At 37.6% G+C, this 12,657-nt stretch overlaps 1 protein-coding gene across 2 annotated transcripts in view; it reads left to right on the top strand.

The window, feature by feature from the left end:
• LOC122798011 (fer-1-like protein 6) overlaps positions 1–12,657 on the top strand; it is a 1,810,759-nt gene that overhangs the window by 502,991 nt on the left and 1,295,111 nt on the right. For both annotated transcript variants that reach the window (XM_044066595.1, XM_044066597.1), the window contains exon 10: positions 9,262–9,454. In XM_044066595.1, coding sequence (XP_043922530.1) covers positions 9,262–9,454 — 193 coding nt within the window. The remainder of the gene's footprint in view (positions 1–9,261; positions 9,455–12,657) is intronic.

Below are 12,657 nucleotides of genomic sequence, written 5' to 3'. Positions count from 1 at the left end.
TTGATTTGTAGATGAAACACTGAAATATAAAATTGTTTGGTATCAGAAACCTTCTCATTAGTTATAGCTCTCTTTAATCTGGAATTATTTAGATGAAGTTTACTTCTGCAGACATTGTGCATACTGACTGATATGGTGGGGTCTAATGACAGAAGTTTGAGTGGCCTTTTATGGTTAAAATGTTATGAATTGGGCAGTTTTGTCATTATTGGTTCATGTATTTTGTTTCAATGCTTATTGGCAAAATGTTTAAAACTATAAATTTAACACACAGTCTAACAAGTGGTGCTATATTATACAAGGAATATAATTTAATTATTATGTACTATAATTTAATACAGTCAGGAAGGTGAATCAAAGAACTTTTGCATGGCCTTAAAAATGTGTGGAAGGGGCCTATGATTTGAAAAAGCTCAAAGGTAAACTTAATCCACCACTGGCCAGATGCATTTTCTTTGAATGTAGGTTTCAATGTTGTTTCAGTGAATGTGAGTTTTAAAGGCAAAGAAGTATTAAAGCTATGTCTGTTTTTATTGAGAGACTGCATTGCTTTAGTTAGCAAATGCGTATTAGTGTTTGTGCTGTAAAATTTAAAATAAAAGTTTTACATTACATCCAAATATCTGTAATCATTGTAGAAGTAAAGCAGAAAGCAGTATGCACACATAGCTTTGAACAGTATTTATGGCAATTGGGGGGAAATGAAGAGATAGCCAAGTAATGGGACACCAGAATGGCTGCATGGGGGAGGGGGGTACCACATTTTGCTATCACGTACATGTCCAGAATTTTTGACATGAAAAGTTGACAACCCTATGGTCAACAGCTTGAACCAGACATAATAAACTATTCCTGTTCAGTAAAATTGAAGCAGGAGAAGATATATTTTTGATTTTTTTTTTATTTTTGTTTGTTGTTTTGTTTCCTTTCAACAGGAAAGTTGGGGCAAACAGAATTTTTAATGGAAGCAACAGCTTCCACAGGGATGGGCACAATGTTCTGGTTAAGTATGTGTGCCTTCCTTGCCCATTCTCCCAGCACTGAAAAAAGTGGCAATCCCTTGCCCTCTTAAGGGACCACAACAACAGCAGGAGACACAGATATGGACCATATTGCCCTTATAGGCAATACCAGAGGAATCCAGGGAAAAAGATAAGTGATATAAAAAACTCGAAAAACCAATAAACATCCAAAAAACGAAAACCAGTGGTAAACTCAGCTGAGTCCAAAACAAAAAAGTCTATGAGTGTTGTTAAAATTTTATTGTTAGTGCTTTCATGCACCAAATGTATATGCACTTCTTCAGACAAAGATTCAAACAACACTATCACCATATATACGGTCAAAGGTTAATGATATATGATTAGAAAACAATAATTAAGAGTCAATTAAATTCAGTTTACTATTAAAAATTAAGAATTAAGAATTGAAGCTATCCAACAATAGAGAGCTTTCAACTAAAGGCATCCCAAAAGAATTCACGAACATCGCTTTCGGACAACACCAAAATTCTTCACCTTAAAAAGCTTATGAATAATAGCTAAAACTTAACTGGAATTAACGTTGCAACGCTTTTAACCTGAGGAGGCATTTTATTGAGCACATATCATTAATCCCAGGATACACATAAGCGTTCGTCCTCATTTGCCATAACAACTCTTGTTCCTCAAGCTTCAAGTGCCAAGGCCCACCCCTTGGGTTTTTACAAATCTGTTGTACAACTGTAAATAAAAAACTATGCGTGCTAAACTCACCAATGTGCTTAGCTAACGCGTTAGAAGTTGTACCTTTAGAAATAGCGTACATGTGTTTGTAAATACGCTGTTTAAGTTGACGCTCAGTTTTGCCCAAATAAAAAACGGGGCATAATTTACAGGAGGCTAAATATATAACACCTTGGCTTTCACAGTTAAAGTTATCATGAATAGAGTATCTGACCCCACTGATTTGAAAAGTAGAACCAATTTGGATGAACTTACAATAACTACAGCACCCACATTTATACATGCCCTTACTAACTTTATATTGTTTAATAGGTAATTCAAATAGAGTTTTCAACGAAGGTGCTTTCTTAAATACTACTAAAGGTTTTAGACCAAGAACTGTACTAAGATATTGGTCTTGTGAAATAAGGTCCCAATTGTTATTTAAGATTTCTCTGAGTTGTGAAGCTAAATCATTATATTGTGTCAAAAAACTAGTACCATAATTTGTGCTTTTTGTTGGAAATACATTTAATGTTACATCGTTGCCTTCAATAGGAGACACTGTAGGGGAATTTGGCATATAACCTGCAGTTAGAATTGATCCCAAAAGACCAGCAAGTCTTTTCTGATTGATTTCCCTAATCATAGAATGAATCAATTTAGATGAATAGCCTCTGTTAGAGAACATTTCACCTAACCGATTACATTCTTGGTCAAAATCGTCATCATTAGAACACATACGAGACACTCTTACCAGCTGACCTTTGACCACACCTTTCTTTGAAAAGAAAAAAAGATAAGTGTAAGGAAAAACAAGCTTTGGCCACAGCAGTCACCCACTTGCAGATGAAGCAAATTGCTGGCCTGTTGTGGTGACAAAAGATGTTTAGTCAACTTTTTTCTTTCTGTGGTGGGAAGTAGGACCAACCATTGGACCAATAGTTTGGTCCATGTTCAAGCCAAAAATGGTGCCTCTTTCCTGGGGAAACTAAGCAGCACAAGTTAGTAAAATTTCAAAAATATTGTAAAGATACTTATCCCAAATAAAATACTGTAAAAAGCACTCTAACACAGTTTACCAACCCCAGAAAGTAATTTAAACAGAATTTAGCCATAGAAAAATGGTCTTAGAATGTTTAATTCAACTTTCAAACTACCAAACACAAAAGTGCGCTTTTGTTTAAAAGTACAGGAAAGTCATATGACAGTCAATTAAAATACATACTCCTAGCCTAAAATGTATGTTCCCACACTGGAAAGTAAAACTAAAAATTAAAAATAATATATGGAAGGTTCATCCCCAAAGGAAACTTGTCTACCCAACAGCACAAGACAACTGTCGACTCTCTGAAGCATGGAGTGGATTGCTCTTTTCTGCAGCAGAAAAACTTTGAAGGGCTGGGTGCCCAAACCTGTATGTTTAGTCTGCTCAGTTTAAGCTGATTATTGATTTGGGTGCATGGAAGGTGCCTTAAAGCTTTTGAATCTGGCTAGCTGTTATATTCTTTTGGAAAACATAACCCATATGGCTTAGGCTACTACAGGAGAGATCAATATGAAGAACATATTGTCTTACTTAAGCTCAGCTGAGCCAAGAGCTATGGATATCATTGAGCACACTGTGCTCGAATATGAATATTGATACAAAGTTGTATAGATTTGTACATTCTTACAGCACAAATACTATTTGAAATATTATTTCTATTAGGTTTCATGAAATAAATATTTAATTAAGGTATGTGCTTGCAAAAAAATTGTTTAAAAAGTTTTGAATGGATTTTAATTAGTTTTACATAACATGCCATGTCATTCAACATATCTGGGTTATATATATATATATGGGGTTAATTTATGGATGTGTTTATTTTAAAGTCTCTTAATAAAGTCAGAGGAAAACTCTCAACATTAGCATTAGGCTATGTGTCCTCGGTCACTTTTATTTATTTTTCTTTACACTTTGATTTTTTTAGTCTATGCCCTTTCCTTTGTTATATCATTGCCAAAATGTGTAAGTTAAATACACAGAACTGTATTGGACAGAAGATAACAAGTTTATTATGTTGTTCCTTCTTGTAAAATCTCTGGTGTTCCTTTTTAAAGTACTTCATTCTAACTGCAATGGCAATTAATACAATGCAGTTGGATATCATTAAAATTCAAACTTTTTAAAATACTCTAATTATACTGAATTGTATATGATGATATACAGTTAGTGCTGGAGAAGGGACTCTGAACTAACATCATTTGGCATTCACTGTGGCCAGTGCTGACCGTGTGTCATGGCAAAGGCAGTCACCCACAGCTAGAATGAGCATGGCTGTAGCAACTAATTTGTTAATTTATGTCCTTGTACTTCAGTGTCTACTGAATAGGCCTAGTTGTCTTTTTTTCACTGAAAGGGTATAAACCATCAACTAAGGGAAATGAGGACTGAAAGCAAAACATAATATATACCAAGCACACAGATGTGTGTATTTGTGAAATGTACAAGATAAGAGAAGGTAACACTGACTAAATGACTGAAGAATCATGTCATGACTTTTTATTCTATAAACTAAAATGACAAATAAGTAAAAGTCTTAAACTTCTTTCCATAAGGGTAAAACAGAATACAGCAAAAGTAAGACACACATAACTGTTCTAACTGGATGAAGGATGGCTTAAAGTACTCAGTACTCAGACCACGATAGCTCTGAAATCACTGAAGAAACATTATTATTACCTACATTTGAAGCACCACATTATGTTTTAACTTTGAGTCTATACCGAACATAATATGTAAAGGCAGGTGTTGCATTTCATTTGTCCATTGTGTGCCGAAGAGAGCTACAAATAGGATTATAAGGTACGATAATTATGAAAAATTAGCCTATTCATGATAAAACAGGGACATGCTACATGGAAGGGAGTGAATGAAGATAAGCCATGAGTAATTAATTATAAATACACAATACAACATGCTTCTGAATAGAGGGCACCATCTGCTTTTACTCAAGCAGGTCCTAATTTACATCACCACTTTCAGGCTCAGCATCATTAACTTGCCAACATCCTGTGGCATATAAATATTGAGGTCTTATACTTTGCAACCTTTTAGTGCAATAATTATGGGTAAAGACAAAAATAATGGGTGGGGTGGCCAAAATCGGAGATCAATTTTAAATATTGCTCTTATAAACCTAAGAAGTTCTTTGAGTAATATATTTTGCATTGCCATGCATTTTCTGAGAGATATGAAGTCTTCTTCTTCTGGCTTTTCCCAGTTAGGGGTCACCACAGCAGATCACCTGTCCGCTCATGATTGGCAGTGGAGTTTTACAGTGTTGAGCTGCCAGCCTGGCACTCATCTTCCACAGAAGGCACACACACACTCATGCCTAAGGCCAATTTAGAGTGTCAAATCCACCTACAACATGTCTTTGGGATGTGGAAGGAAACTGGAGCACCCAGAGGAAACCCATGTGACCACAGGGAGAACATGCAGACTCTGCACAGAAGGCAGCCTAGCTGAGGATCAAACCAGAGAACCTCTTTCTGTGAGTCAGCAATGCTAACCACTGCGGCCACCCTCTGAGGTATATGAAGTCTGAATATCAAATATCTGTGATCATTTAGTGACTTCCATTCTCAGTCATTTGCCAGAAAGATCAAGCATTATGAGAAAAAGGCCAAAGTATTATATAACATTTTGGATATTGTATGAAAGTTTAGACAGTTGAGGGGTATGGGTCTTGCAGAAGTTCATAAATATCACAGACTTAATCTTCCCCTTGACCAGGTAAAAATCCAGTCCAACACCTTAACCAAGGCAGACTTTTAATGCGTGTTCTCTGTTGTCACATTATGTACCATTGACATGCATGAATTCCACCAGATAGCCATATAAAATAATTCATTGACGTTCCCAGTAATAGAAGTAGGATTAACAAGCCTGCAATTCCTAGATTCCTTCTTGAACTCAGTTTAAATAAAACAAAAAAAATATCACTCATTGAATGCCCAATAAGTATCAGGGATAGCTTGTTTCAAGACTATTCACTACTTCGTTGTTGAATGGCTTCTTACATCTTACTTAAGTGTTCATCTTTATGTCAGTTCAACCAGATCTATACACGGTTTCCTTTCTAGCTGGCAAATATTGATGTGCAGAATACACCTGATACAGCTGTATGATAAATGCAGCTTAAGTTTATGCATGATATGATCTCATGGAAAGGAAGAGTGAATAGTCAAGCAGAATAAGGATTAAACACATGAAGTAATTGCTGGCCTGTGATCAAGGGAAATCGAAAGATAGCATTTATAAGCAATCCGTCATCAAAACTCACACACGCACACACACATACAAATATTACAGTGACTTGCTTATCGGGATTAAAGCTATAACTTGTAGGTAAAATATTGGAAATACTTCATTCAGAAGACTGCATAGTAGGATACATTTCCATAAACAACATTCTGGCAGGTGTAAAAGAAATTTGCAACTATGTAAAAAATGAAATATATAGCCAAATAAGCTAACAAGCTAGAGTCCTTTTCCCCACAAAACCCTCTTCTGACACAGACAAAAATGATGAAGCATAGTAAAATGGTTTACCTTTGAACAACTGAAGCGCAACTTTTTGACTCACTATTTTTTTGAAAGATTACTAACAAAAATGGTGAATCAAAAAAAAACAAAAAAACAAAAAAAAAACAAAAGAACTTTTTACATGGGGGGGGGTTGTACTCCAATGGGGGACTAAGCCTCCCACACCCCTTTAAACTGTATACACCAACTTCATGGTCACAGCACAGTGGAAGAAAAGGGTAAAAATCCATGAAGACCACATCATCAGCTCACACTATACAGCACTGAGGTGAAGCTCACCACAACAGTACATTTTTGGAGTAAGGACACTTGTCAAAAAAGCCACCGATAAAGTGTAGGTAATCCTAATAAATATTAACTGACAAGTTTGGAGACTTTTTGGAAAAATTGCATAACTAAACTGCAGAATGACTACACATCTTGCTTGCTCTGGAAATAGTGTTGACTGACAAAATATCGAATACATTTAAACACATTTTAAGACTAGAACACATAGCAGATTCAGAAGGTAAATAATTGAGAAATAGAAAACCGGAGCTAAGGATCCTTTACACAAACCACAGAAGTGTTTTCCAAAAGAAGGAAGAATGTCTCAGTGCCATGGAGGAAAACACAGAAGATGCAAGTGTATCAGATGAACCTCGGTTAAAGGGTAAAGAGTGGAGTCGATATTGAACATTACACTTTTATCCAACAGCTTCAGGGCAGACATAATACCTGGAGTTGTAGTAGTGGATTTAGAAATTATAGGAATTGAAGCAAAAAAAAAAAAGTCAAACCAAACTACCTTACTTTACTGTTAATTTGAAAATGGATGCGAGGTGGACTTTTCTTTGTAGAGAGAGACCTCCAAATGTATCAGAACACAAGGGGAATATCCTGCCAGTTTTACTTTATGAAACACTAATTGCAGATAACTGTGCAATCCAGGGAAAATTTAAGCTGCTAGGATTAGACTTGACAGTGATGGAAAACAACCCCAATGAACATGAAGCTTTTAGGTTTATTAGTGCAACTTTCAAGCTTATAACCAACTGAACTTCAAGAAGCTTGATTGCCTTAACTACATGCTCATATTTTTTACTTCTCAGATATCAAGATTATTTTTGAAGGACGTTAATCACCGACTTCTTAAAGGAACAGAGGAACAATACTAGGCAATCAGTCTTAAGGATCACAACATGGCTGGTCAGACGCACATTTAAGCAGGCACCCAAAAGTCCATGCCACCTTTTTCAAACCCTTAATATTATGCACAAACCAAGTGGTGCTATCATCCAGTCAGTCAGGTAAAATTGTCTGGGTTTGGAATGTATGAAACACCCCTGATCTTGTGTGAGTAGATTCAGTCAGTGAGGAAGCTTGTGGTAATTACACCGGTCTATTCTAAAAGTAGGGAGAACCACTGTTGCCTGAACCAGAAGGGAATCACCGCACTGATCTTGATGGATTCCTTCTGAGTTTTCAGAAGTACCCTAGATGTTAGTAAAAAGGGTAGAAAAGCAAACAGAAACATTCCTGTCCAAGAAAAAGAAAATGCACACCTCTCTACACTGTTCTTTAAAACCTTTTTTGAGTTGAGGCATTACCTAGGGCATCAGCCATTTCACTGTGCTGTGAACAAACCATGAGCCGACATATATGCAGTTCTGATTCTTATTGACATCTGTAAGAGATGGAGCCAAGCTACTGTGAATATTTAATTCTCATACGAAATATTACTGGTGTCTGTGTAGACAAACTGAACACCAGATAGTTGTAGGACTTATTCTACTATTGTCACAATGCATGGAATACAAATACATTTTCTTTCTCTACTCAGATATTCATTATATGGGGTCTATATTGCAACATCGAACGCTAAAAACAGCGAACAATGTTTCAACACATTTTCAGAGAAAGCTGAAAATGTCAAATCCACAGAACAGCGATTTCTTTCCTAGGGAAAGAAATCGCTGTTCCAACCCCCGCAAAAAAAAAAAAAAAACATTGAACACTTCCATAACATACACACATACCCTAATCCTAATTATACTGCCCCAAAAACCAGTAAACAACTAAATAGACATATGCACATAACCCAACCATACATTTAACGAAAAAAAAAAACAATAAACATTTTAAACCATATGTACTTAGCTTAACCTGCACCCAAACCCTAAGGTCAGTAACTCTCGCACATTTACATAAACAGTTCCAAACACATACACACTTACCTTAACCCTAATTCTACCCCCCAAAACAAAAGTAAACAGCTGAAAGCACATACACACGTAACTCAACCATACATCTAACACAAAATATAAATCAGTAAACACTTTCATACATATGCATTTACCTTAATCCGCACCCAAACCCTAAGGTCAGCAACTGTTGCACAATTACGCTCGGGAGCTATACCGGACAAGAGACCACACTACACTTCAGAACACGACAAAACAAAGAAGTGGTCAAGCGACTTCTTTCCCAGGGAAAGAATTCACTGAATAGCCGCTTCGCTGTTTTGCCTGTTCGCTCTACATGTGTCGACAAAAACACATTCGACAAAATGCATTTTCATTGTACTCATAGAAACCCCATTATATGTTATTACTAGTTACAAACTTCTGTTTTTAATAGTCAATCAGGTACACCGTTCTACTTTAATGACTTGCTTAGAATTCTGTAGTATACAAGTGGAAATGACAAGAATCAAGCCCCGGCAAACAACTGTCTGTGTTATCCATTTGGTCAATGCTGTCTTATTTGCTTGTAAATCTTTGGTTCTATTCAGAGATGTCAGACAGTTCCAAACAACTACATGCAATGAAATTCACACGTGTTTGCTGTTTAACAAAACAAAAAACTATCAAGATGCATTTCCCTTGAAAATGACTGTCCTGATATTTATACTTGTTTTCTTTAAAGATGCGCCAGAGGTCATGAATATTGTCTGACTGCAATGAAATATATCTTCCACTTTAGGGTCGAACATCATCTCAGAAAAACTGTGCCGATCCTGTATGGAATGAACAAATCGTCTTCAAGGAGATGTTCCCACCACTTTGTAGAAGAGTCAAAATTCAGGTGTGGGATGAAGGCAGTGTAAACGATGTTGCCTTGGGAACACATTTTGTTGATCTAAAAAAAATTTCTAATGAACAGGATGGAGATAAAGGTAACTTACTTATCTGGTATTTTTAAATGAACAAAGCTTAATCTTGTCAGCCTTCAGAGTAACAAGCTTCGGAGAACAATGATGCAAACAGTAATGTATGTCAGAGATAACACTGTCTCTCTGTTCATGTTTCACCATGTGAGTTAAATGTGAATTAATGTTCCCATTCTAGTGAAAATGACTGAAACTAGTATTTTAGGTGAAATGTGGGACAAGCCTCCATTAGAAAACATGTACTGTGCTTTCCGTTGCACAGTTTTTTTAATTAGTACTATATAATTTAAGATTCATACCTCACCGGGACCTGCCAATTATGTCCAAATCAATTTAATTCATTAGAATATGACCAATGAGTTGTTTCTCACTGAAACAGTCAACAAAGACAAAAACAGAATCTATTTGTAAGTTAGGATCAGGTAAAAGAGATTGTTTCCTAGCTATAGCACTAAAGTCTCGAAAACTGTATTATCATAAAGATAGCTCTCTTATGAAGCAACACATCAAAGATGAATATGACTGCCACTGAAATGTCAATACAATGCATATGACTGCCATTGAAATGTGATATAATGCATCTCCCATGATTTGTAGCCTTGTGGTTAACAAATTAGTATCCAGCAACAGTACAGAAACAAGTAAAAACAGAAAGGAATTATAATTTATTCACTGTATGGAGTGACAGATAAAAAAGATATTAGGACTAACTACTGAGTATCCCAGTGTTTGAGTATTAGAAAAATGCAGTAGCACCATTAATCCCATTAATCAATGCTTCAAAGCTCTGTCCCCCAAATTCATTCATGTTTCAGAACACTATGTCTGGACATAATTCTTCTAATTGCGAGAAATGCATGTACAGCAGTAACCTGGAATCCATGCTCTCTCATGTCTCAGTCAGTACTCCTGACAAAGAGGAGATTGCCACACAAACACCACGCCTCCCACATCACATAGCCAAGCACAGCACACACCAACCTATACAGAGGTCCTCAATAAAAATATATCTAAACAGCAAAGACCTCCAAAACACACTCACAAACATTCCACACAAAACACATCACAGACAGCAGACAACACACCAGTGTCTCACAAACACAGTGGATAAGACAAAACAATAACTCATACAGCCCATAAAGCACAACATTAAACCAAACATACTAGTCATTGGTGACTCAGTTGTGAGGCACACTGATGTCCCCCTCACCAGGCTCAACAAGGAGAAGATCACAGTCAATTGTCTGTCAGGTGCAAGAATCCCCCACATCACGCACGCAGTTAAGTTTCTCCACAACAGGTGCAAGTATGACTCTGTCATTGTTCATGTTGGTGTGAATGACTTGAGATGTACCTCCCTGGACTATATAAAGAGAGACATGATTGAACTGTCAGAGTATGTGTCCCAGGCAGGTATGACCCTAACCCTAAACATCATCCTACCTTCACCAAGAATGATACCACAATACCAACAAAAAATAATTGACTTCAACAATTAGCTTAGTTTCTGGTGTCATTCCAAGGGGATCCAGTATCTGTCTGCCTGGGATGCCATGGTTGACAGGCCTCAATGCTTAGCCAGAGATGGCCTCAACTTGTCACCTGGATTCTGGCCAAGGCTCTTGCCTCCCCCATTGTGCCTTTTTTAGGCAATGTCCCACAGGCAAATCTTCCAACATAAAAGATCTGTCAAAAAACAAATTGAAAGTCCTGCTGCTTAACATTAGGAGCCTTAACCTGAACATGCACTCACTGGAGGGTCTCCTAGCACTGAAAGATATTGAGATCTGTGCAGTCATGGAAACTTGGTTCAAGGCTGCAGAGAGCACCCCTGCCTTACCAAGCTATACCTCATTCCACACATTCTGACCCCAAAATAAGGTTGGGAAGACTAAGGGTGGTGGAGTTTTTATTTTCATTAAAGACACTTAAAGACAAGCACACCTCCAGACTGGTTTGCCGGCATGATGCACTAGAACTTCTCCAGGTGCAATTTTCAATTGGCAAGACACACGTCCAAGTTATAGCCATCTATAGACCACCCTCTATGACTAAGGACACCCACTCCTCCTACCTGTACCTACTTGAGTCCATCAAGGTATCCTCTAACATCCTGATCCTTGGTTACTTCAACTACTGGGTGAACTATTCCTGCTCTAATGCACTCACCCAACGATTCTTTGACTTCATCAGTTCTAATGGACTAGACCATCTTGTCTCATCCCTAAGAGGAGATAGCATTCTAGACTTGGTTCTCATCAACATGGGTGACCACTGCAACACCTCCATAGTGAGATCTTCCTTGGGGAGATCAGACTATTGGTCTGTCTCATTTGAAGTGTCTGTCCCATCCAACCCCCCCCCCCCCACCATAACCAGGCCTAAAAACTTCTCAAAAACTGACTACAACCTTCTAAGGGAGGGTATCAATACCTTCACACCACCACCACCCCTCTCAGAGGATGCAGCCAAATATGCTGAACAATATGGCAGTGCAGTATACAAGCACCTGTGCAAGTGCATGGACTCAGCAACAGAACTAAAACCTGGTCCTCAAGGAAACACAGATCTATGTGGTAGATATCCTCTATCAACAGGCTTTACAATAAAAGGAAGAAACTGTTCTCCAAGGGTAAAAAGACACAGATTCCCAACTGGAAAAACTCCCTCCTTAGTCTCAACAAGCAAATTAGATCACTAGTGAAAACCTCCAAAGCCAATTATGAATCAAAACTAGCCTCCAAAACAAAGGCTAACAACAAAGCCTTTTCAGTTATGTCAGAAACCTTCATGGCAAAGCCCAGGTTTGTTCCAAATTAGTTCTTAATGGTACCACTTACACTGATCCTGCTTGGCTTAGCTAACCTGCTAGGTTCAGTGCAAATATCACCCCCTGCTCCCAAAGGCCCATTCATCATCCTCGATACTTGCCTCATACCTCACATCTCCATAGATGAAGTGTTAAAGGCCCTATCCAAGACAAAGAGCACAGCTTCCATGGGATGATAGTATCCCAGGCTGTATTCTGCAACATCTCCAGCAAGAAATAGCCTCGCCATTGAGCACCCTACACAACCATAGCCTACGTACAGGCTTCATTCCAGCAGAGTGGAGAACTGCCATTGTCATCCCTTTACACAAAGCTGTTGCCACTATTGACCCTGGAAATTATTGCCCCATTAGCTTGAAAAGTCTGATCTGTAAGGCCA

This window comes from Protopterus annectens, chromosome 3.part1, assembly GCF_019279795.1.
Source record: "Protopterus annectens isolate FY-2018-M chromosome 3.part1, PAN1.0, whole genome shotgun sequence".
NCBI classification, from domain to species: domain Eukaryota; kingdom Metazoa; phylum Chordata; order Ceratodontiformes; family Protopteridae; genus Protopterus; species Protopterus annectens.
Note: the sequence above shows the minus strand (reverse complement) of the source record. Positions and strands in the feature narration are given on the sequence as shown.